This window comes from Prinia subflava, chromosome 2 (assembly GCF_021018805.1).
Source record: "Prinia subflava isolate CZ2003 ecotype Zambia chromosome 2, Cam_Psub_1.2, whole genome shotgun sequence".
NCBI lineage: Eukaryota > Metazoa > Chordata > Aves > Passeriformes > Cisticolidae > Prinia > Prinia subflava.
Window position 1 is genome coordinate 97,082,120 of NC_086248.1, and position 26,562 is coordinate 97,108,681.

The following is a 26,562-nucleotide window of genomic DNA, read 5'->3' on the forward strand; positions in this document are numbered from 1 at the left end:
ACCGCAGCGGCTGCCGGGCCGTGCCCAGCCCAGCCGGGGCAGCCGGGACTCGGCGTGGGCAGCCCGGGGCGCTCCGGGAGCCCCGGCGGCTGTGCAGGGCTGCGGGGACAAATCCTGCGGGGACAAACCCTGCGGGGACAGACCCTGCGGGGACAAACCCTACGGGGACAAACCCTGCGGGGACAAACCCTGCGGGGACAAACCCTGCGCGACCCTGCTCCGGGGGCAGCTGCGGAGCTCTGTGCCCCGGCCCCGGGCAGAACTACATCTCCCGGCGGGCTGCGGAGCGAGAGCACGGCCGGGCCGGGCCGGGGGCGGCCCCGGAGGCTCGGCAGGCTCGGCAGGCTCGGGAGGCTCGGGAGGTTCGGCGGTGCCCGCTCCGGCCCGGCCCGGCAGGTGAGAGCGGCGGGGCGCGGTCCGGGATGGGGCGCGGTGCGGCGGGACGGGCTGCTGTGCTCGGGAAGTTCCCCGAGGGATGTGAGGGGGCCCCGGCGGGGAGAGCAGCCTCAGCTTCCCGTGCAGTAAGGGAAGGCGCTTTTCCAGGCGATCCCGTGTGTCCCAGCCCGCGGGCGCTGCGCCGAAGGTCCGTAAATGCCAGAGATGTAAAGAGATGTAGAAAGTTCCGCAGCTGCTGCTCGGCGGATGCCTAACAGGGAATTGTTCGAGTGTGAATAACGCAGCGGGTCTGCTGCGGACTTCGTGTTGATTTCGGGAACAGGAAGGCCCCAATCTGCATTCCTGGTAAGGGAGCTTGTGTGGCATTCCCAGCAGCTTGCTGGAGCCAGGGGCGCTTTTCCAGGCTCAGGTCCCTGATAAGCGGGACTTAGCAGTGCTCATGGAAACAACACTTTTATTTAGCGTTCCTCGGGAATGTGGCCAGGTCCCCCTCTTTAGTTAGAGAAACGGCTTTGACTATTGGCATGTAAATTGGCTTATTTGCTTATTTCTAGATGGGGATATGAAATCGAAGTTTTATTTATACATGGATAATTTTGCCAGACCTGAAAATGGTTTGATTGAGTATTTTATGCATAATTCCCTTTGCTGAACAAGCGTTTTAGGCATGAGAAGAAAACCTTGTAAGTTTAATGCCCGTATTTTGTTGCATAACTGAACAATCTGCAAAGACTAAGCAAATTATGCACTCTCTGCTCAAGCTGGGTTTAGTTTGTCAGAATTCAATTGGAATTTTGATTGTCCAGTGTTGTTGTTTAAATTTATGGGGGGGTCCCCGGGGAGTGCCCCCCGGAGACCCCCGGGGTCTTTTGGGGGTCGTGGTGTTCCCGTGCTGGCAGGCAAAGAGACTTCAGACGCCGGTGGGGTGCTGATGAGGTGAGGGTTTATTCACTGAGGGAGAGGGGAAGGGGAGGGGGGAGGGGGAAGGGGGGGAGAGGAGAGAGGAGCGTCCGGACGCCTCCAGGGGAAGAGGGGCAAGAGGGGGGCAGAGCCTTCTGCCTTGGCATTCTTATCACAGAGGTTCAAAGGGGCGCGGTAACATTCTCCAGCCAATGAGGTTACAGATACAGGATACTGCAGGGAAGGTACAGACTTGGGATAAACCATACATTTTCCAAGGGTGAGCCAGAGCAAACCATTTCCATAAAATGCAATCCCACATGTCACCCTTTTTTTCTTTAAAATGTGAGAAGAGAAATATGACATATGACAATTAACAATTTAAAAAATGAAACAGTAATTACACAGTTTTGCAGCATGAAACTAAATACAATTGCAGTAAGGATTATGTTATACTGTGAACTTTTTTCTGACCTTGTAATTGCAGTAGACGGGTTATGTGAGTTTATATTGCAAGATTTGAAACAAGTTAACAAATTTGTTTGAGCCTTTCCAGCGTGACTGGCCTAATAGTGTCTAGTCTTTTCCAACTGGCTTTTCAGACCACCACAGCCCCCAGTTTAGGCTGTGGCGCTGACTATGCTCCCACTCTAGGGACAGGAAAACACGTGGAGTTCCCCGGGCTCCACACACGGCTTCAGATTCTCCAGGTGGCCTGCTGCAGTTCCCCCATTGGGGCCGGGCAGGGGCAGTGAGGAATTTAAATCAACTCAAGCTGCCATTGATCTGTCACGGAATTCCCTTAAGGCCTGAACAGCAAGTCACCGACACTCACGGATCTGAGCCAAACCACTCCTTTCACTTTCCAACTGGTTCAACTAAAACAAAAGACCCCCAGTTTTAGGTCATCAAAAGAAAAACAAAAGAAAAAAACTACAAAAACCGTCAAATACTTTCTCAGACACCAATTTAGGTTATCAATCACCCTCAGAACTAACTGAGGACAGCATAAACCCAAAAGCGTTACAGATTCAATAGTCTACACTACTGAATCGCGCCTTACAAGAAGACAATTCAAAAACTGCTTCCCTTGAATCTACGCTTGTGACCTGAAAAGGCCTCTGCCTTCTAAAACAGAAAACAGGGGAATCTGCAATATTTACACACACAAAACTAGAAAGGCATAATTGTAAAAACTACTTCATGGGGATGGGAAGGAAATGGAGGGGTTTGGGACACCCTGCTGTTTGGCCAGAACAGCTAGGGACAGGGGCAGAAAAACAGGGAAAGGGAATCAAAGTAGCATTAACAATTATACAAGGCTGCAAAACTGGTATTAGAAATTCACTTTAGCTTTGGGGTTTGGTTTCTTAGCGTTTACCTTGTGGGACTTGGAAAGCGGAAGATGGGACTGAGAGCACGTGGCCATGGTGGCCATGGTGGCCATGCGGTCACAGCGCAGCACGTGGTGTTAGCTGTGCCGTGCCGGGTTTAGCAGGAAAGGGTTAACTCTCGGGGGTTTGTTAAGGGAAAGGGGGTTAGGGAGAAGGAGCAGCGAGGGGAGGAGGGGGTAAGGGTAAGGAAGGAGGTTACACAATTTACAAAACCGAGTTTTGGAAGGTGCGGGGCTCGGGCACAACTGAAGACTGCTTTTTCCTTCTCTGATGGCCGTCTGGCTGAGTTCCTTTCGCTGCTGTCCAGGGCTGCTTGTCCGCGCGGCTTCTCCCGGTGCTGGGGCCCGCGCGCGCTGCGGCGGGGCCGGGACCACGTGTTGGCTCCGCCGGGACTGCCCCGCGCCGCGGCCGCTGGGCTGGGGCCGCTCCTCCGCCGGGGCCGCTCCGCCGCCGGGGCCGCGCCGCCGCCGCGCAGCCCGCGCCGCCGAGCCGAGGCGGGCCGGGGCCGCGCCGCCGGACCGAGGCGGGCCCGCCGCGCCGGGGCTCACGCCGGAGCCTCGCCGTGGCGGAGCCGCGCCGCCTGGGCCGCGCTGCCCGGCGGGGCTGTGCAGCCCGCGCAGCGCCGAGGCGGGCCGGGGCCCCAAAGAGCCGGGACCCGGGCCCGCGCCGGGCTGGTCGGCAGTGGTGGGACGGCCGCGTGGTGGCTCACGAGGTCTCTGCGCGGTGGGGGAGGGGCCGCCCTGGGCCGCGATGGCCCAGAACGGCCGCTCCACCGGAGACGGCACAGAAACGGAGTTACCATGGTCCATCCTGCCCCAGGGTCGTCGATGCCGTTGCCCGACGTTGGTGCGTCATCTGTTGTTGTTTAAATTTATGGGGGGGTCCCCGGGGAGTGCCCCCCGGAGACCCCCGGGGTCTTTTGGGGGTCGTGGTGTTCCCGTGCTGGCAGGCAAAGAGACTTCAGACGCCGGTGGGGTGCTGATGAGGTGAGGGTTTATTCACTGAGGGAGAGGGGAAGGGGAGGGGGGAGGGGGAAGGGGGGGAGAGGAGAGAGGAGCGTCCGGACGCCTCCAGGGGAAGAGGGGCAAGAGGGGGGCAGAGCCTTCTGCCTTGGCATTCTTATCACAGAGGTTCAAAGGGGCGCGGTAACATTCTCCAGCCAATGAGGTTACAGATACAGGATACTGCAGGGAAGGTACAGACTTGGGATAAACCATACATTTTCCAAGGGTGAGCCAGAGCAAACCATTTCCATAAAATGCAATCCCACAGTCCAGGAGTTAAAACATACCATTAGCAAATGCATTGCTTAATTTTCCAGCTCTATTGAGTTAGGTTGCTTTCTCTTCCCTTCTTTTCGTAGCCTAGCTTTATCTAAAATAAGAGAAATTGCCTAGTAATTTTAGGTGAACCTACAAGATAAGATCAGCTTTAGAAGCCAATATCTCAAAGTTACTCAGAGAACCACAAAAGCAGGGTTCATATTTTCACTGGCATTACTCTTTGGAGATGCTGCGCTTCTCCCCTGAAGCGGATATTACTCCTGTTTGAAGTAAGCTAAAGCTGAGGCTTGAGTGCAAAGATTGCTAATGCTCAATGAAAATCGATGGAAGATAGGCCCCAAAAGCAATTAAGCAGCTTTGAAAATCAATCCACAATTGAAGTTGTCCAAGGACAGGGATTAGATCTCTGTCAGAGCTGAAGTCTTTGCAGGGAAGTCCTGGCACAATGTCAAGTTAATGTTCTCTTTGTTCTACCTTTTCCAGTCTGAATTCATATAAAAACTTGTATGTGATTTGCTTAAACTCTTCTGGCTTGTTATTTTTCCCAGAGTTTGTTATTTTGTGTGATCATAGCGTTGAAGTAAATAATTTGAAGTGGAGCACAGTTGGTAATAACCAGTGCAGCCAGAATCCACATGCAATTTGGCTGTATGAATTGCCCAAAATAGGTTTGGATTACTGGATGTTTTAAAAGACTTTTTTGCCCCCTGTTGATTTACTGCACTGTAAGGATTTGGTCATTCTGTAGGTCGATACCATTCTTTTCATTTCTAACATACCTGTTTGTTTATCCAGGGTTTCAACAAAACTTTCAGACCTACCCAGTATTTTTAAGTATAAGATGACAATGTTTTAATCTTGTAAGCACTGTGAAACAAATTCAGGCTCCTTACTGGATCAATTTGTTCTGAGTAATTACAACCGGTAAATTAAACTGTTTGGGGTTATAATTCTGGAATGATAAGACTCCCAGAAATTCTTGTTGCTTCACTAATAGTTTATCAAGTAATTTGTCAGTGGAGAAGTAGCAAAGCAGGGCTGGGAGTGGTAGGTGAAATACAACTTATAGCTCTAGGCAAGGTAAATTGATTGTCTTACATATTCCTATGCACATTTCCTGCATTATAGTTGGAGTATTCAAATTCTGTGGCCAGATGAGCAGAGGTAAAACCTTACCTTTGTGGTAGAGTGTGCACTATTGCATTGAGCCTGCAAGAGTATTTTCTTCATGCCATACACAGTCCCAGAACCAGGGCAGTCTTCTTTAAAGTGCAAGTTCCAAATGTGGCAAATAGATCTCTAATTACTGTGTAAGTCCCTGAAGAAAAGTCACTTGGAAAGTAGAGCATCTTGCTTCTCTCTGAAGAGCTTTGGTCTGCTTGTAATTAATGTTGAAAATACTTTTTTCCCTTTTGAATACTACTACTGCTGAAAAAGTCCTGGATTCTTCCTCTGAACACATTATTTTTAATTAAAAGCATAATTGTGTGTGTAAACGGGTATTTACATAAATAGTAAAGCACAAAACATCTTCTAAAGTGGCATTTGCTTTAATATCTTGGTCATGCTAGACATGGCAGGATGGCTGACAGTGATTTGAATATACCCTGGGGTTTATGGTTGGTTTTTTGAAGCAGCATTATCAGTTCTTTATATACATTTAAGCACATTGTCATTGATTAAATGCTTTCTGATTGGCAGGGCTGGGAATATTTTTGTGGGAATTGTGTAGCCATGCTTTGTTAGTTTTCTTTTCAGTAGTGTGTTTGCCAGAATGAAGATATTACTTGTGATCATGTTTATGGAGGGATCCTGCTGGATTAAAGAACAGGAGCTGTTTGCTAGGTTTCCTCTCTGAAAAGGGAGCTGTTACCTAACATTCCTCCAGCTTCTTTTTGAAACATCTCTGCTGAAGATTATTAGGTGTAATCCATGGGACAAGAAAGGGCTCAGCAAACTTTTGGGTTTTGGTGTTCTTTCTTTGTCTCAAACAATTCTCCTCACATTTATTGCACCCAGCAGACAAATTTTGTACATCTTGTGAATTCTGTAGTGAAGACACACAACTCTTGCTCTCCCTGTTTGTTTTCTGTCTGCAGCCTGGGTGGGCTTAGCTGTCTGAGAGAAGACAAGTCTGTCTCTCAGGTAAAACACCCATGTGGAATGATTCAAAAGCTCTGTTGGAGGACCTGGCCCTCTTGGGTGCCTCATCTAGAGTGTTCATTGCTCTGATCTGGTGGGTACAGGTAGTGCACTATTCTAGATCAAGGCCATGAATCCAAACAGAACTTAAATATTGTTATTAAGAGAGGGATAAAGTAGCAAGAATTGTTCTTGTTACATGTTTACTCTGGCACATCCTTTTTGGTGTTGCAGTTATTTGACAGAAAATGATGACTACCATCTGTTCCCCTCCTCTGGCATCATTCAAAGTTCTCTTCCTCGTTGGGAGTGAAGTCTTCGTAGAGAGATAGCAAGTTTCAAACTCTTCCTGTTTCCATAGTCACCTTTAATATTCTTTTTTCCTTTTACACTTACAGCTCTAGGCAAAATTAATTGATTATCTTATATATGATTTTGCACATTTCTTGCATTATACTTGGAGTATTCAGGTTTTGTGGCCAGGGAGTCTGGTGTCCTAGAAAAAGAAGGAAATCTGAAATCATAGATGAAGTAAGGAGTGTCATCATAGAGGTAAGAGGGAGTTGGACATCATTGAAGAACGAGGAATGGTGGCATCATAGAAAAAGGAGGAAATGTGGAAAAGTTGGACTTCACAGAGAATAGAGAGAGAGATCATCTCACACTGAGGAAGGAGAGAGTCTGGCACCATGAAGAAAGGAGTCAGGCATCAATGAGGAAGGAAGGAGTCTGGCATCACAGAGGTATGATGGATTTGGACATCTCAGAGGTAAGAGGGAGAGTGGCATCACACACAGAGAAAGGACAAGGAAGGAGTCTGTCATCTCAGAGGTGAGAGGGAATCTGACATCACAGAGGAAGGAGTGTTGCACAGGGGTGAGAGTGAGTCTGGCATCAGGAAGGAAGAAAAGAGCATCATCATTGAGGAATGAAGAGAAGGATCTGACACCACAGAGTTATGATAGAGTTGGACATCATATAGGTAAGAGGGAATGTGGTGTCCTATAGGAGGGAGGGAGTTGGGCATCACTGAGAAGGGAAGAAATTGTCATAGAGATTAGAGAAAGTCTGACATCACAGAGAAAAGAAATAGTCTGATGTCATAGGAAAAAGCAGGAAATCTTCACCAATGGAGGAGGAGTCTCATCCTGAAGGTAAGAGTAAGTCTGGCATCACAGGAGATGGAGGTGAACTTGCATCACAGAGGAAGGAGGGAGTTTGGCATCACAGAGGTTAGAGAGAGTCACATCATGGGGGAAGCAGCACATTTGCATTCATGCTGCCCTTACTACTTGGAGTCATGATCCTAATTTAAATTCACAGTGTGCACCTCATCTGTCTCACAGTTTGCCAGAAAATTCCTCTGGCATTCTATATATTCATCATTCCTATCTCCACACCTTCTTCTAATGGAAGAGTTGTCATGTACTTTGTTCTTACATAACTCAAACTGCTTGCACTCTTTTATTTTTCTCCTCTAAAGCACCACATATACATCAGTTCTGCATGTTTTAATAATTAAAGGTTTCAGTAACACAGTTTTCTAACAGTGCTAATACTGTAAGCTTGTGAATCTGCCAGCTGAAAAGATCTTTCCCTCTCTGATTCCATGGAAGAATCTTAGGAGACTTAGACTAATGGAAGATCCTGCAGTAAACAGAAGGGGACATGCTGTGCTGTACCACCAAGCAGTTTGGGATGAAAACAAATCTTATCTGGAGATCAGGGTGAGCAAAACATTGGCAGTAACAGCATGGCAGGGAAGGAGGGTAACCTTTTACTCATCATTACTGGAGGGTTTAGTGAAGCTAAAAATAGAGCCCAAATTTGCCTTAAGGCCTGAGGGACAATTACCTCAATCTCATTTCCTTATCTGTAATATCTCACTCTTCTGGTTCATTTCCACCTCCTCTGTAAAATGCAGATGCTGGCATAGGATGAGGAGGTGAACCTTATTATTGCTAGTAATTCTAGTGGAAGGCAAAACAGAACCATGTGCTGTTCATAATTTCTTTTCAGATGCTAGGAATGAAATGTTGAAGTAAAACTCAAGATGTTGTTTGGATTCTGTTGGACTGTGTCATTTAGTTGGCTGGATAGTGGCTAAGAACTATTTGAAAACACCTGTTACTGGCATGGCATCCTTCCCTCTTTTTACAGGAAGATGGGATTTGAGAGCTTTCAGCTGTGTTCACCCTCCATTGTATGCCAGGCTATCGTCACTTCTCTGCACCTGTACAAAAACCCTGTTCTTGCTGGGTCTGCGGGTCATTAAATAGAGTATAGGCTGGATAAGGATAAATAAGATAAAATCTTTGCATGATCTAACCTTAATGCATTATTACGGTAGTTTGAACAGTTCTTTCACCCTTAATTATCGTGACTGAACAGTGCTGATTTAAGAATCCTTTCATGGCTTTTCTGTCTGCAGAATCTTAAACAGAAATTATTGCAGATGGAGAGTGCATTTCCTTTCTCCTGAATCATGCACCCAGTCATTAGATCACAATAATGGGCATCACACAGATCCCAAGCTGGATTCTGTCAGTTTGAGTTTATGTAGCCCAAAGGCATTTTTTAAACTCTTGAAAGGGGGTGGATTTGTTCAACCATAATAAAAGCCAAACAAGGAAAATCGAGATAAACAAATCGTGTTTTTAAGCAGCATGGAAGAATGTGTGGGGCATGGCTTTGAAAGAGCAAGTAATGTTGCTTAAATATGAGTTCTTGTAAATTGAGTTTCTTCCTCTTGAGAGAGTGGTATGCAGTATTTTAAATAATGATTGGGATATGAGCTTTGACTAGCCAGTGGTTACATGAATATGCTGCCCCTGGGTGAGGCAAAGTGGATAGCAGTGAACTTAGTCCCATACTTACTTTTCTTTTATGCTTAGCTAGGCTTGGGTCTCAGTGCCTGTGGGCTTTCAGTGTAGTACTGGAGAGTTAACACCGGATTGTAATTGTAGGGAAAATGAGGTGGGAATGTGTTGTGTGAGGTGTTCAACCACTCCCATGGAATAATGTGCCTCGAAGGATAAGTGCAGTAGGTGCAGGTTCTGGGTGATGCACAGGGGCACCCCCAGAGCCTGAGCTGGCCCTGTTGCTTGTTCCTGTTGTCCAAGGGCCAAAGCAGGTGAGGAGCTGCACGGGAGCAGTGTCTCAGTGCCATAGGGGTGGGTGCTCCTCAGCAGGGTACCCCCAGCCCTGTCCTGGGAGCAGCATGCCCCACTCCTGGGGGAGGCCTGAGAGAGTGTGGTTTCACTGCTTTGGGGACGTGACCTCACTCCTTGCTTGGACCCTTCTAATTAAGTTCCTTCTGTACTGGCTAATTTCTGATCGGGAACTAGAAAAAAAATCGTAAAATAGGATGATATCATCTCTTCCTGCTGTTTTGGAGATAGCATTGTGTGCCACCTCCCTGTGGCAATAAAAAATGTAAATGCTAAATTTCTTATCGAGACAAGCCAGAAACTCTGCTGGATTTGTGTTTCCTGTCTTTGATTTGCTTTCCTGCGTAGGATGCTTTATTTCACCCGGTGCCTGCCTCTCCTCCTCCCCTACAATGTTAATGTATCGTTTCATGCTCACCTGGGAGATGTTATCACTTGTAGGCAAAGCAATTTCTGCGTTGCTAAGCTATTTTCAAGCTTGTCATAATGCTCCATAAACTACAGCAATTGGAAGATTTTCTTTTACGAGTGATTTGATGGTTTTCTGTCTGTTTCTGGTGCCACATGATGGCAAAAATGCGATGCCTGGAGATGGTAGGACATAGACTGAGGGTGAAGTGTGGGGACTGTGTCATGTCTTAGTCCCTTTTAGGCTGAGGCAGTGCTCAGGAACCCTGTTACAGGTTCCATGAGTTTTTGAAGTCCTTCAGTGGGGTTGTTTTTCCTTCAGGTCTCTTGGGAAGAGTAACTTGCAATTGCTGCTCTTTGGGCAAACAGACATCTTTGTGTAAACAAAGGTGCTGCAGCAGAGAGGTGCCTTCTTGGTAAAGCCTGATGTGGGACTTTATGTAAGAGAACAAAAATAAACAGAAAAATCACTTCTAAATTGAGCTGTTATGTCTCCTGCAGGGTAATTATTAATCAATAAACCTTGTATCTCTCAGAGTGCGCCAAGTGCTCTGAGCTCCCTCGCAGTGTGCTGGTAAGCCAGTCTCAGAGAGAGAATGTTATTAACCCTAAGCCATGATTAACTGTGGCGTGTGTCTGAAAGCAGCAGAGTCTCACAGCTCTTGCCTCAGCCATGCAGCAGCAGTTTGGCCCTGGCAGGGTTTGGTGACACCCTCAAAGCTGTGGGTGTTGCATATCATTCATTGCAGCTGGGTTGTTTGGACAAGAATGTGTTTCCAGCATTAAGCTGAAGGCCTGCACAGTTGCTTGTTTCTCCAAAAACAAGTTTCAGGTGGATTCTGATGCTGCAAGGCTAAGATGGGTGGTTACTCATAGGAGGAGAGGGAGATTTTACCATTAAGCTGTTTCATAGATGACCTCTCTGAAAATAAAGAGCCCTGTTCTCTGGGGCATCTCTTCCTGTGTGTTGATGAAGACAAAGCAAGAGCCAGGACATAGCTTTGATGTAAATAATAATTGCTCTATTCCTGTGGACCCCTTAGCTCTGATGTTAATGCACTGACAGAGGACAAACCCAAATGCAAAAAGGTCCTGAAAACCAGGAGTGTTTCTAACAGGGAGCTGTGAGACACTGTAAGGACGTTTGGGGGTTTTCTTGCAAATGTGTTTCTGAGATGTGCTTGGCCTTCTTCAAGAGGAGCTTGGTTTTGGGCTGTTTACTGGGCCCATTGCATTTCAATATTTTTCTCTCAAAACATGTTTTTAAAGCAGCAAATCAAAAGCATTCCTCCTTGAACTCTTTAGGATAAGAGTACTGTCTGAGGTATTTAAGTGTTGTCTAAGCAATATCCACCCTGGGGTACAGCAAAGTCTTGGAGCCTAAGGATCATGGAATAAATGGAAATATTTCCTTCTAAGGTCTTGCCTTTGGTCACATAAAAAGAGGAAAAAGCCAAACCAAAACATGAGCTCCCTTTGAAGCACTCGTTTATAGAGGACACATGCCAGTGTGGTTGCATCAGGAGACTTCAGACAATAAAACCACCAGCACTTTGTTGTTGACATCTCTGAAAACTGAGGGTAGAAAAGTGATATTGTACCTGTTTGTCCTTCCACATTCATGGTGCTGTATTGCTGCATCATGGAACAAGTGTTGGGGAGCTGATAACTTCCATTTCACCACAGATCTCAGCAGTGATTAGCGGAGGAAATTCTGGTGTAGATGCCTCACAACTGAGGCTGCTTTGTGCTGCTCAAACAACACTCAAGAGTTCCAGAGAAGCAGCTTGAATAGTGAGCTTGGGAAATCACTGGTCTGCATGGCCTCCTCTGGGCCCGGGCTGGAGCTGTTGGTAGGAACACGCTGCATCCCAGCAGCGCATCCCTCACAGAACAATTCCCTGGAGTGAACTGGTGCAAGTTAAAATGCTGCTGACGCACACGGTCCTTCCCTTCCTGGGCTCTCACAGAAAAATGTGACACAGTTGGAGCTCTGGGCCCCGTGTTCATTATAATCAGGAATTTTACAGGCACTTTCAAGGGAACTGGGAGAGATTGGATACAAAGAGTCTCTCTGTTTGCAAAAAATAATCCAACCACTATCAGAGACGGCTTCTTCCAGGTCAGGATGACATCTCATGCAAATCAGTTTGTCACCAGCTGCATCAAGCCCCAACTATCTGTACTAGAAGACAGGATTCTTGTGAGACCTGAAGCTGATTTTGGCACTTACTGCTGGACTGTAAACAAGCTCATCCTCAACCCTGTCTGGAATTCACTGCAAAAATGGGTGTCTGTTCACACAGTGAATTCTTTCCACAAGCGGTCCAGGGCAAATGCAAAATACACACATTTGCACACAACCCCTCCCCAGGTCTTCTGCTGCAAGAATTCTGCTTTCTCAAGTGTCCTTGAGAGCAGCTGGGGGGAGCAGAAATGGTTCTGTAGCTCTGGGCACTCCAGTGCCTTAGGACACGAGGCTTTCTGGCTGAGGTTCTGCTCCTGGGCAGGACAGCTCGGTGTTGGGTGCTGTGCCTCTGCCACTGTGCTGGCAGGGGCCGTGGTGCTGATGCAGCAGAGCCAGGAGAAAGGGAGCTCTGATTTTGGAGGCAGCCCAGCCTGAACAACGGGGCTGGCGCTGACAGCAGCGCTTCTGTTTGTCGGGGGGCTTTGTAAACAGGTTGGAGTTGGCCAAGAGTTTGGATTTTTCTGTGTGGTGTTTACACAGTTATGGTGGTGAGCCTTTCTGGTCCAGACATGGCCCGAGTTGTGTTGTGATTTCAGGGAAGTTGCTGTTTTTCTCCATGAAGGCTTAGGAGTAGAAATGTTATAAAATGCTGTGGTAGGTATCTTTTCTATGTAAAGTGCTCTGAGGTTTCTAGAAGCCCCTCCAGTTCTGCCTTGCAGTAAAATTTAATTGTGCTCAGGGTGCTCCTAAACAGCACTGGTTTGTGTGCTGAGGCAAGCTGAAATTGGATAAACTTTTTAATTCTGGGCTAAGTTACGGCCTGGGTGTTGTAAAGGTGGGAAAAGAGTGTTGCCCTGCGCTCCAGGTAACATTGTGAAGAAAAACAAGCAGTGAAACAAATAAACAAATCAAGTGTTTCCAGTGCCTATCATTCCCAATAGCTCCAGCCTCTGAGGATTCAGGCACTTTTGAGGCTGTAGCACATGCATGTGTGAAAAATAGATTATTTATAAATATACTTTTTTTTGGTAGCTTGTTCAGTCTGCACAATGCCTAGCTTCTGTACAAATGTTTTAATGGGTGCTTGTCTTGATTGATTTATTTATTTATTCTCAGATATTAGAAAATTAAGCTTAATAAATTGACTAAAACATGTTCTGTCACATAAAGGAACTTAAATGATTCAATTCAGTTTCATTCCTGCTCTAATCCTATGAATTCCTGTTAACTTGTGTTAAAATTCCTGTTTTGATCCAGGAGTAAATTTGGTGCATTCTGATGACTCTCTGAGCCATTCCAGAGCATCAAATTACTCTGCAGCAGCAAAACCAACAAAACCTTCTGGCTCTAGAGAGAATGAAGATGTTCTGGGTCATAAACAATCCTTGCCCTACAGAAGTTTTGAAATACTTGATGTCTTAGCATTTCCCCAGCAAAGGAGTGTTTGAAGCACGACATTCTTTAAAATTATGCATTAAAATGATGACAGTACTGTTCCCCAAACCACCTTACAGACGTTTCTTACTTACACTTACAGGCATGCTTGAAAACATTAATTATTAAAGACAAGTCTAAGTGTTTTTTCTACTTGCAGCACAAAACAGTCCAAATATATTCAAAATGGATTTGGTTTTTTTGGGTTTTTTTTTTGTTGGGTTATTCTGTTTGACTGAAGCACAGCAGCCCTGCAGCTGGGTTATGCAGATGTGATGTGAAATCAGGTTGTTCTGCACCTTGACAGAATTTTGTCACTTGGGAATGTGATCACATTTTAGAGCATGGACTTTTTTCTCTTTAAAACAGTTCACAGGGAGAAGAAAAGGGAAGGTCTGACTACCCTTTGCACTGCTGTTCAAAGGTTGTGCAAATATATCCCTGCTCCACTTCCTGGCTGACTGGGAGGTAAAAGGGGCTGCCCTCATGCTGTTCACTTTTTATTCTGTATATGTGTCTTGTTTTCCTTTCCCTCCAAATCCACAGAAGTAGATGTGTAAGCCTTGCTGAGGAGTTGGTCTGCCTTGGGATTTGTGGGGAATCCAGACCTTCTGAGCAAGAGAAGGCATTAAATGTGAATTACATAATTGTAATTATTAAGTTATGTTATATTTATGTTATATTTACATTATAATGACTATTTAATTGCCACATGATCTCTTTACTTGCTTTGACTTCTGTATTTATTATGTGTCTTTTGTTTAAAACAATTCTTCCTCATCTGAGTAGGTTAAAACATTCTATTTCAGAAATTCCACAGAAGTGTCGATATCATGTGAGTGCCAGAACATCCTGTAGCTGGAATCCTGTCTAAAAAGGGAAAAGTCTTCACAAACAATGTGTGTCTCTGGGCTGATTGTGCTCACCAGAGTTCTGTTCTTCTCTTGCAGGCATTATGCTGCTCGAGGTGTTACTGGTCCTGGGGACAGTCCTCATCTACTTCCTATTTTCCAAGAAGAAGGAAGAGACACTGCCCTTCAAGGATGGGTGGTGGGGCAGGGGCCAAAAGCCAGCGACTACAGAGGACTCAAGTATTCGGCCATTCAAGGTGGAGACCACAGAGGAAGAGCTGAGTGTAAGCAAATCTCTGTGCTGGGGGAGGGAAGGAAGAAATGGCCAAACAGATGCAGAACGTGTTTGGAGGTAATTTTTAAATTGAACCAACAGAGTGCCAGTGGTGTCCAGGTCTTGGGGGAAGGGATTTTTCAGTACTTCAGAAGATAGGTATGAATAGGCAGATCCCACTGTATAATTTTGTTCTCAGCTGGCTCTTGCATGGTTGCTGGTAAATAAACCTACTCTGCAAAGCCTAATAAACATAAAAATCATATTACAGATTACTCAACTCTGTTTTTCTGTTTGTGCATTTTCCTCAGTTTGTGTAGACCAGAATAAGAACAATGTCTTTTTTTCCCCCCCTTTCTTTCCAAAGCAATTACAAATACCTCATTTTCTTGACTGCTTTATGTTTGCAGCTGTGTTGGATGCTGATTCTTCTGTAATTAATAGTCTACTTTGGTCAACACTAAATTACTGTGGTAATTACAGTAAACACATACGTTGCAGAATTTGTTGGATAGAAAGATTTTGATTGTGTGTGTTTAAGCCAGGGATTGAACGATTTCATAGATCTTTGTGGAGTCATGGTTCAGACAATACTCATGGGATTGCTCATGTTATTAATTTATAATAGATTCCTAATTTCTCAGCAAGGCCTGGGTTTTTTAACACTTTGCTTGCCCATCCTAGTATTACAAAGGGACACTGGTCTCCATTATATTTTCCCCTTACACTGCAGACACTAAGATGGATAATTTCTAACTTTAAAATGATTGAGCAGGATTAGATTTCCAGACCTGCCTTTCAGCTACTCTGTGGTTCTGTTGGCAGTAGGAAGGGGCTCTTCTCTGTCCTTCCCTGCTCAGTGATTCTGGAGTGATCTTGCAGTATCACCAGCATCCCCTGTACCCCTGAAGGGCAGTGGGAAGGTGACTGTCATTGTTATTCCAGATTGCCAAACTTTAATTTCAGTCTAGTTTCACCAACTTTCTGTCTATGCAAAATCCTTCTGAGTGTTTCTTGATGAAGACCTCCCACCCCTGGGTTTGGGAAGGCAAGCAAAAGGTTTGGACCAGATCCATGCACTGACTGTGAGGAAAGGCAGCAAGACTCACCCTTTGAGGCCACAGCAGTGCCAGCAGAGCATCTTGCCCTGCGTGGTTCTCAGCCTGGCAGACAGGTTGGGCAGCCTGCAGAACAAAGGCTGAGAACAGCTGGGAATGGAAGAGGAAGGAGGCCATCTGGAGGAGGAAAAGAACAGGAACAGCTGATGGAGCATCAGCAAAAGGCACAGGTGTCTGTTTAGAGATGTTATTTCCATTGTTCATGTTTCACGTGGGAATAAGTAGGAACTATACACAGCCCAAGACAGCAGACACAAGTGCTTTTAATGTCTGTTCTTTCTTTTTCCCTCTAGGATTTATTTAGGAGACTTGACCAGGCTCGATTCACTGAGCCACTGGAGAACAGCTGCTTCCAGTATGGAACTAACTTGGTGCATCTCAGGAAGGTTGTGTCCTACTGGAAAAACCAGTTCAATTGGAAGAAGCAAGTTGAAGTCCTCAACAAGTACCCACAATTCAAAACAAAGATTCAAGGTGTGTAGATTTTCCCCTTAAAATATAAACAGCAATAGATAAATTTGTCTGCAAGGGAACTTGGTGGGAAGAAGGCTCTGGTTGTGTCACAGGGCCCTCCCTCCCTGGCTGCCATGGTCTGGATCATTGGCATCACTGCCGAAGGAGCAGGGAACTCCTTCACTGTAGCTGCAGCCTTTAGGACAAGGAATGACAAATGGAATTCCCTGTGCATGAGCGGGCTGTCAGCTGGTGTTAACAGGAGCCAAGTACGGGTGTTTGGAGGCAGAAGTGGATCTTAAGATGTACACATGTTCCCTGCCTCACGTGCAGTCATGCAAAAATTCCCACAGATGTCTCCTCATGCTCCATGGAGCTGCCCGGCTGCCGCTGTCACAGTGAAGCCATCAGGCTGGCAGCCCTCCTCAGCTGGGCAGGCTGGCCCTGCCTGCCAGGGCAGATGTGCTCTGCTGCACCTCTGCAAGCATTCCCAGGCCTAGGAATGCACAATGCCATTCCCCAGGGGTTGGTGTGCTGCCAGGTGGGAGGGAATGGTTTCTCTTCATCCAGGGCACACTGCACCTCTCCAAAGAGTCCATGCAAGCCAAGGTCTGCTGCTGCTGGAGCTTGGTCAGACTGGGCTTTTTGAAATGCCTGCTTTAGGGTGGTGCTTGTGTCCAGTTGTGCACAGCAGGCAATTGTCTCACATGATGGCAAAATTGAACCTTAACACAGAGTATTTTGTTACGTTTTTACTTGCACCCATAATTGTGTGTTATTTCAAAGGGTGCCGTTTGCCATAATATTCTAGATGGATTTGGGACAATAAATTGTGCTATATAGTGGTTAGAGCTTAAAACATTTATTTAAATTATGGTTAGTGCTGGAGAAGATAAAACCAGAAAGTCTTCCCTTAGAAAAGAGGAAAAAAGCACCATCTGAGACAAGAAAGGGAGAAGCAGCTAAGGACAATGCACTATGTTTAGCAATGGGAAGGGAAATTTCCGTGTTGGGAAAGATTACAGAGAGGAGATATGAAAAGACAAGGTCAAACATGCTGTGTGTCAGGTTCCTACCTTCTGTCATCACTTGAAAGCTTTTCAGAGAATACAGAGATCCACAGAAGTGTCAAGGATGGGGAAATCTCAAATCAGTGAAAGACGGTGGCATTGCTGGTGATCTGGAATTGATGTGAGTAAAATATGCTCAAATACATCAAGAAATGAGGCTTTCAGGCTCTGCTGGGAACAAATTCCTGTTTCCTGGAAAACAAAGCCCTGAGTTAGTTTGAGGAAGAGCAGCTCACCTGAAGCAGGTAGTACAATCTGTGTGAAGCTTTCCTGCTGGAAAGAGTCAAAATGGAAACCACACTGCAGATTTTACCTTTTACTGAACAACCAGGAGACCAGTACTAGAACACAGGTTTCTGTTTTGGATTACTCACTTAAAGAGATACTGAAAGCTTTGGACAAAAGGTAGGAAAGAACTACAAAAATGAACACTTTAATTCTCTTTTAGCAAAGCATAAAATCCTCAATTTAGCATGATTGGTTTATCAGCAGTTAAGATGTGTGACCTGATTACAGGAGGCTTCCACAGACAGAGAATACTTAGTGAAGGCTTTTAAAATTCCTTTTATGTAGCGTTTAGGGTCTGTGGCTGGCAACAGAAGCCAGACCTTCAAATGGAAAGTAAGGCGTGCACAAAATGAGGAAAGTGATTCATGCCCCCAAACAAACAGCTGCAAGTTGTGATGGATTCTCTATCTCTTGGTGCCTTCAAGCTGCAATTGTAGGCCTTTCAGGAAGAAAAATCTCTGGCTGACTGAAGCCTCTCCTGTGCCATGTAGGGACATTTGGGTAAAATTTAAGGGCATTTGGACTAAATGATGTAATTGTCTCCTCTGCCTGTAAGTCGTGTGAGTCACTGTGTTACCATTGGTAGATTGCTTCACTTCTGTGTCTTAATTTGCCAATTTATTTTAAAACAGAAATAGCCAACCTCATTTGGCTGCTGTGATGCTTAATTTCCCATTATAAAGTACTTTAGGGTCCTTGGATAAATGTACCCAAAGAGGTGCAGGGTGTTTGCAGGCTCACCAAAAAAAGGTCTGGAGAAAAGCTTTATTCTTAATCTGTTCTGTGATTAGTTTCAGTGTCATGGTAAATTTGGCCGTGCTAATTAATGATTTTATTTTTACAGGCATTGATATCCATTTTGTTCATGTAAAGCCTCCTCACTTGCCTGAAGGCCAGGCTGCAAAGCCACTATTAATGGTTCATGGTTGGCCCGGCTCATTTTACGAGTTTTACAAAATTATCCCTCTCCTGACGGATCCTGCAAGCCACGGCCTCGGCAATGAGCACATTTTTGAAGTCATTTGCCCATCTATCCCTGGTTATGGTTTCTCAGAAGCACCCCACAAGAAAGGTATGACATGGGAGAAGAAACTGAACCCCACAAGCCCAGTCTCAGCGTGAGGCAGCCTCTGTAGCAGAACAGCAACTCCTGTTACACACTTCTTGTTTTCCCAGTGAGGAAACAGATCCTGTGTGTCCTGTGGGAGGAGAGAGATAAGGGCGTGGCTTCGGGTGACATCACTGGCTAGTTTCTGGAGCAATGTGTAGATAATTTAAAAAGAACCATAAAAAGCTGTGAAGTGACAACTCAAGAGTTGTAATTGCATCCATGAATTGTCTGTGAGTGAGCAGGCAGGGTAAATTTGATCTATTACTGTTCCTTTTGGGTGTTTTGCATCCATATTTGACAGCACTGTACAAGTAGATGAGAAGGAAGAGTTGAAACAAAGCAGTTCATGTGTCCACATGGCAGATTGCAACCAAATACCTGCTTGCTCAGCTTCTGCTCTGAGTTACACCAACACAAGCTGAAACAAATTGGAGCAAAGTAGTGTTTAAAGTGATCCTGAGTTTAGTATTTAATTTCACGTGCAGGTGAACGACGTGGGGAAGGTTGGGTTTGCTTTTCTCTGTTTGCTTGGCTACAGTTTTCATGGTCAGTGTTCAGAGCAGTGGAGAGGTCTGCAACAAAGGCTGGCGTTTGTCCTCCTCATGGTTTCTGCTTGCTCTCTATGCTTGGATGCTGAGCAAGGGCTTCCACAGAGTCAGGCAAGGAGAAATGGACTTGTAGCTTTTGAGGAACTTGAACATTGCCCAGATGTGGAGAATCAGTGCTGCAGGGTCAGAAGAGTGGGTGGAATTCATGCAACAAAAGTGTTCTTTTCTTTTAATGCAGACTTCAATTCCGTGAGTGCCGCTTCTGTTTTTTATGAACTGATGCTCAGACTGGGATTCAATGAGTTCTACACCCAGGGTGGTGACTGGGGCTGGCTCATCTGCACCAACCTGGCCCAGATAGCTCCCAAGTGAGTACCCCCTTGGTGCAGCTGTTTTACTCTGTGAATAGTTATTTCCTGTGCTCTGGGGAGTTCCTGCCCAAGTCCTCACTGTGTAGTTTCTCTCTTTGGTGCTCAGTGTTAAGCAAAGATCCAAAATTACATGCCTTAGTTTATATTAAATATTTTTTCTTTCAAACAGGTGTGCAGTAGTTTTGTAGTGGCCTTGCTGAGGTCTGGAGTGGGACAAGTACTTGTAAAGAAAAAAAAGGAGGAATTGTGGCTTAGTGCCCTGGAGTGTGTGCTGGTTACTGACAGTTGACCCTTTGACTGGTCATTTTTGTGTGAAAAGCCACACTGCAAAGAGCAGCTGAGTTCATGATGTAATTAACAGGCTGGAATTCAAGTATGTCCATTTTTTTAAGTAACATTTTCAATGTTACAGGTCACAGCACCAAGCCTGGCAGTGTTCAAGAAGCATTTGGACAATGCTCTCAGGCACATGGTGTGATTTTTGGGGCTGTCCTGTCAAGAGCCAGGAGTTGGACTTTGATGATCCTTGTGGGTCCCTTCCAACTCAGGATATTTTATGATTCAATATTCTATGATACAACAGCTTTGAACTTTTGTTAACTTGTGGGTTTTTTCTGGTTTTGTCTTTAGCCATGTGAAAGGTCTCCATTTAAATATGGTCTCAGTTTCGAAGCTGGGACTCTCTCAGCTGCTCTCCATCCTGCTGGGCCGGTACTTCCCAGGGCTCTTCGGATTCCAGGATGAAGATGTCAGGAGGATGTTCCCCTTCCTGAAAAAAGGCCTCTACAGGATCTTGTCTGAGTCTGGCTACGCTCACATACAGGCTACAAAGCCGGATACTGTTGGTAAAACAAACCAAAAAGACCCCACAACCTTGTCTGAGCTCAGAATCCTTAAGTCTCTTCACTTTAGCTGTACTTTCATAGATACAAAATGTACCGCTTAAATATGCAGAAAATAATTTTTTTGCAGTGTATCTGCACATCCAAACTGAGCATGCTTCAAGTGCCACTGACCTCATTTTCCAGTTTTCATAAATAAAATAGATAGTTCAATATTTTTCCACTTCTGCTGTCGCTGGGGACTGTAATACCATTTCAAATGCAGCTCTGCTGAGAGCTAAAGATAATTTCTTCTCAGAGAATGGATCACATTCAAATAATGTAAACTACAAGAAGCTTTTGGCTGTCTCAGCACACAATGTAGCTTATTTATTATAGCAATAAGTTATACCTGAGAAATAAAACCAAATTTCACTTTTACTCATTGTCCTGAATCACTTGCAGACTTTCAAGGAAAAAAAAATGGTAGCTATGAATGTTCTTTCTAGATGAGCTAGTCACTCAGACGGTTTAACCACTTTATGTATCTGAGTATTAAGTGTTTCTATTTTAGAAACTTCTTTTGTGACTGAATTGGACAACTGAGTCAAGAGTACTGACTACATTATAGTTTGGTGCAGCAGCAATTCACTGATGGATTTCATTAAAAACATAGCTAAGGGAAATATTTCTTAATGGTTTTCCATAAGCTTACCTACAGAGGCAGGTATGTGCTTAAAATGTGTAGGCAAAGGATAATTGTATGGATTTAAAATAATTTTGCTTAAGTTGAGTTTTGGTTTGTAAAAATTGTCAGTCTTTCGTGCTTGAGGAAAGAGGGAAGCTGCTGTGTGAAAGATTCCTAAGCCATGCTCCTTCTCAATCAGAATTCTGGCTAATTCTTGTCCTTATCAGTCAAGTGTGGTCTGTCAGAGCAGACTGTGAACCAGCAGCCAGGTCATGCTTTGGGAGCTGGAGCAGTTCTGCAGTTCTCCAAAGGACAAAGAAGAGAGGAGCAGGGCAGTGGCAGGTTCCTGAAAGGAGAGAAACACTCTGAAGCCATTTCTGACAGGAATGCCTGCATTCCAAGTGCTCTGAGGACCAGTGTCAGTTTTTCTCTATGTAAACAGATACACTCTACTCACAGTGAGTAGATGAGAACAGGCTATTGCTTGTCATGTCCAGCACATCTGGAAAGTGCTCAACAGAACTTTTTCAAACACTTGCTATTTCAGTTATCAAAAGTAGTTGCTTAATAATTGAAATTCCACTGTCATGTTGAAATAGCAATTACTGATGAAATTGTGCCAGCTGCAGTGTTAGGCGCCTTCCTGGAAGGCTGGGTTGGATGGGAGGAACTTCAAATACATTGCTATTCCTTGGGAACAGCTTTTTCTCATGTTTTACTGAGAAGCTGGGACAGTTTATGGTCTCTGTATTTCACAGCACTAGGATGTGTGATCAAAGTTCCAAGTGCAGGTGCGTTCTTTACATCCAAAGAAAGCAAACTGTAAAATCTATATGAAGGCTTGTTCTGCATGAAGGCAGTTTGCTATTGCTAATTCAGAAGATGGACCATTTAGTAGAGCCTTGCTGTTCCTTAATGACTTTCTAATAATCCTTAAAATGTTTTTGCTGTTAGATAATGCTGCAAATCCTCCTGGTCATGTGTAGGCATGTGAGGTTTGGCTCTGTAATGCTGTTTAATACATGACAACTTCCAGATTAATGGAAGCAAACCCTCCTTGGCACACAGAGCTTAATCTTATTAGCTTACCAGAAAAAAAGAAAAGCCAGCAGAAATCCAATACTGTTACATCAGTTCAAAAAATGTTCAGTGTGAGCTAATGTGGAGCCTGCTCATTTGCAGATACTTTCAGTTTATGATTTGGCATTAAATGGCTCCAATTCATTGTACTATTTTATTTATTTAAGAAAGCAGCTGATGGAACAGCTTCGTAAAGTTACATCCCCTGCATTATAACAGGCACCTTCTCTAACACTCTGAGTTCTGTAGTTGAATATCAGTTATAGTTCAATTTTCCTCCTCCTTTACAGGCTGTGGTTTGAATGACTCTCCTGTGGGACTGGCTGCATACATCTTGGAGAAGTTTTCTTCGTGGACTGATATGGAATTCCAGAATCTAGAGGATGGAGGACTAGAGAGGTAGGCCCTTTCTCTGCTGCCATTTTGGATGAGGTGACTAAGCCCAGAGTCACAGCTGAAGAGGTAACAACTCTCTGTGAATTTGCTCTGGATTGACTGTCATCTACCCACCATTTGCTAATAAAGGATTATGTTTAGTGTGCAGCAGAAATCAGAGCTGAGAACTTTGAGCTGAACCCTTTGAGAACTACCTGGCAGGAATGGAGAGAGGGGGCATGCTGTGGAAAGGCCCAGTGGCAGCAGATTTGCATGGAATGTTTGCACTGCATACAGCTAATAATTTTATATGAAACATGCACTGTTTACAGCACATGTTGGTGTGTGAGGGCTCTGTTGAAGGCTCACGGTAGCATTTCAGATTATCATTAATAAATGGCACAAGCTGTTGCATGTGCTGTTCTGCTCCCACCCTTCCAGTCTGTGGACAGGAGAGACAGCCATGCTGGAGCATAAGGTGCTTGTTGGAATCTGCCTTCCATGTAGGAGTTTAAATATAACTTCCCAGTTTGTGTCTGAAAGTCTTTAGCATCCTTAATTGGTCACTGGCAGACAGAGGGGGTGTAATAACATCACCTCTCCACCCTTAACGGTATTTTTTTCCTATATAGTTTTTTTCCTCCTTACAACCAAACCAAAGTCCTTGCTAAAGTGATGCAAATCAGTTCTAATTAAGCAATCTCTTGGCCTTTCCTCTTCAGGAAGTTCAGCCTGGATGATCTGCTCACCAATATCATGATCTACTGGGTGTCAGGCTGCATCGTCTCCTCCATGCGTTTCTACAAAGAAAATTTGCAGAAAGGGATAGGCACACAGAAACATGAAAAGTAAGTGTGGCTTCTTCTCTTTAAATATTTTGCCCTGTAGAATTTTATAGTTGCATGCCCTGTAGATCTCTGAATGCTGAGGAAAAGCACTGATGTATCACAGTATTCCTCTGCAAGACAGAGCAGGTAGTTGATGTACTGTGCTGTGCTGGGAAAACACGGTGCTTAGGTAGCAGTCCTGAGCCATGGGTGAGGAGATCTGACTGGAGGCACTCCTTGAGGGTCTGCCATTCATGGTGTAGCCATCTACTTCCTGATTTCACTTCAGCTCCTAAATCAGCCTGTGGCTGAGTCACGCAGTCAGTTTAGTTTAGTTGGTTGTAGTTTTAGTACTTTTCTGGACACAGTTTACCTGTTTCTGCAAAAGGCTTAAGTCCTTCCTTTGGAAGCAACTTCAGCCTGCTGCCCAACTGCATCATGCAGGAGTCAGTGAGACTGATGTGCCTGCTGCTGCTGCCCAGACTCTTCACACAGCAGCTTGGTTGCATGTACTTGTGTCAGCTTGAGTATGAGGGAAGGCTTAAACCTGCCCAGAGGTATTTGCAACCACAGCTCAGTGCCATGGTATTTATTTAGCTGTGAAATGATGCTCCCAGGAAGCTGACTCAGTTCCTGAAGCTGTTGTGGCTATGCTGTGGGCAGTACCTTGCTCTGGTTCTGCGTGCATGAGATGAGCTGTGTGAACTTCTGTGTGCCTAGAGGACAGAGTTCCCAGAGTCTTGTGTCAAATTCCGACCTCAGGCTTCCAACGGCTATGTGCCCAACACTTTTTGTATCTACATTTTAAAGTCTATCACTTCTGACAATGCAGCTTATGTGTATGGGATATTTAAACCTAGAAAACATGGCTCTTACAACAAACACAGATCATTCATACCCCTCAAATCCCATTGCTTCCTTACACTTCCTAATGTGCAGAATGTTTGGTAATGTGCATTTGTGCCAGTTAAAAGCAAGAGCTATTTTACAAGGTATAGTCTCACATGTAGAAATGTTGCCTCTGAACTAGTCTAGATCATTAGTACTCCTCTCTTCTCTCCCCCTATGAAATAATTCCTCTCCTACCTACCCGCCAGTTGTCCTGCCAGGCTTAGCATATTTGAGTGGCTTTTTTCTCTGTAAATCTCTCTCCAGTTCTTATGAAATTGTGTGCTTGCCCCTCAAATTGAGCCCTGTGTGCAGCAAGAGGAAATTTGCTGCCCACCAGCTCCTAGGGCTCTCCTCTCCATTTCCATGCTTCTGAGCCTCATGCCCTGGGTTCCTTGCAAAATTGCCTTAAATCATTGCAAAAAGCCCCAAAAACAACAATGAGGTTTTTTCCTCAGGAATTAGACTGTTGTCTTCAGTTTTAGGATCTGGAAGTCAAATTTTTAATGCCTAACAAGAGTGTGCCAAACTGTTTAGGAACATTTCCTTGGGATTTTTGATTTGTTGCAGATTTAAGTGTTTGGAAGATTACAGTGATTCTCTCTCCTCTCTCAGGCTCACAGTACAGGTACCCACTGGCATTGCCTCCTTCCCTAATGAAATCCTGCACACACCTCAGGCTTGGGCCAAGAAGAAATACACCAACATCATCTCCTTCCACCTCATGCCTCGAGGTGGCCATTTCGCAGCTTTCGAGGAACCTGAACTTCTTGCTAAAGATATTCTGCAATTTGTTGACAAAGTAGAGAAAGAGCAGCTCTGGAAAAAGAAAGGGGAATAACTTCCCTAAGAAACAGCAGGGTAATTACTTTTAGCTTAGCACATGTACAGGGCTTACTGAGTTTACTGTAATCCCTGGAATTAGATCTTACTGTTGACCAGATGTGAGCAAGGACACAAAGAAAAATGCAGTGTATCTCCATGAGATACTGCCATGGGGACCAATGGATTTTGGGTTGGGCTTTTTTTTTTTTTTTTTTTTTTTTTTTTTTTTTTTTTTTTTTTTTTTTTTTTTTTTTTTTTAATTCAGCTAGGCTAAGAAAATAGCATGAGGAGTATCTGGGTGTCTTCTAAAACATATTCTGTAGTATTCTTGACTCTTGCTTTGAGATTGAAAAGTAGACATCACAGCTACTAACATACCTAGTAACAGTTTAATTGTTATGAATGGCTTTTTTTTTTTTTTTTCATGGCAGCAGTAAAATTTGAGTTGCTGTGGGTATGAAGTTCCTCACATAAAGAGTGGGGAGCAGCCTGGCAGGACTTAACTTGCATGAGTGCATAAATCAGCACTGATCCACAGAATCTCTAAACTGCCTTCTGCTGGCTGCCTGTCTCTTCCAGCCTGGGCTGTAAAGCAGCTTCCTGGCTGTGAAGAAGCTGGACTGCCCTGTGCCAGGCTCCTGGGATATGTGAGGAGCAGCTGAAACACACAGGTGCCTGTAGCTCAGTGCAGGAGGAGGGGCTGGATAGGAGTAACTACAGCCCCAGCTACCTCTGCACTGAATTTGTACTCTTAAATCATAGCCCTAGGTAGGCTCAACACACTGTGGCTTTGCACTGCTTTGGCAGGATGTTGCAAATACCTCTTATAAAGAATAAAAACCTGATCAATTCAAAATTAAAAGGAAAAGTGCATTAAATTTTTGAATAACTCCTGTGTGATTCTTGTAACAACTGAGATTTTGCTTGGTACCAGTTAAGAGAAACATCAGTTCAGAACCTATCAGTTCTGTACTGCTTCTCTCACAAAGGTCAGATTGAAAGCAAACTGCTCAAAGAAAATTGAAGGGCTGTATGGCTTTACCAGCTCCTGTCCCTAGTGTTTGCAGCTGAGCTTCAAAGAGCTTCAAACCATCTCCAGATGACTGATTTCAGTGTGGTTTTGTTCTCCAGTCACTTCTGATGTCCTTCTCCACTTCTGAAAGCACAGGGAAATACAATCTATCAATAACACTTGCATGGATTAGTATTATTTCACAATATTAATTGAAATGGAAGCTAAGATCAGAAGCTCAGCAGATCCCTGCTCCATGCCACAAGGCTTTAGACTCAAACTATGTGATATGCTCATTTCACAGGAGGCAAGAGGACTCTCCTGCTGGGCCCATTCAAATCCTAGTGCTGACAGTCACCACCAACCCTGACAGAAAATCATTAGGGCAGATGGGCTGTGGAGCAGCCTGGATCAATTTTCTGAGCAGAGATGAGACCTCTTGCTGCCCTTCCTCTGCCTGCTGCACCTGGGTGCCAGTAGAGTAAGGCAGAGGGGCTCTCAGGTCTCCCTACTAGATTTGATCCTCAAGCTGTTCTTGAGTTCTTTAAGACAGGTGCCTGCTTCCACAATAGTAGTGAGCACTAATTCCATGTTTACTTGTAAATGCTTTCATTCAGTCAAAATCTGTGTTCACATTTGCAAAATGT

The 26,562-nt window shown here is 44.8% G+C and overlaps 1 protein-coding gene across 2 annotated transcripts; it reads left to right on the top strand.

Moving 5' to 3' along the window:
- EPHX1 (epoxide hydrolase 1) lies at nucleotides 1–26,562 on the top strand. Of its 2 annotated transcripts, XM_063391132.1 has the most exons (10): nucleotides 1–396; nucleotides 544–741; nucleotides 14,266–14,450; nucleotides 15,852–16,032; nucleotides 18,214–18,441; nucleotides 19,267–19,396; nucleotides 20,030–20,244; nucleotides 22,279–22,387; nucleotides 23,086–23,211; nucleotides 24,694–26,562. In XM_063391132.1, exons 3-10 carry the CDS (start codon nucleotides 14,271–14,273, stop codon nucleotides 24,917–24,919), a joined length of 1,395 nt encoding a protein of 464 aa, XP_063247202.1. In that variant the 5' UTR covers nucleotides 1–396; nucleotides 544–741; nucleotides 14,266–14,270; the 3' UTR covers nucleotides 24,920–26,562. The 2 variants fall into 2 exon arrangements, with proteins under 2 accessions (XP_063247202.1, XP_063247201.1); XM_063391131.1 differs by lacking the exon at nucleotides 544–741 and having other exon boundaries at nucleotides 2–396; nucleotides 24,694–26,559.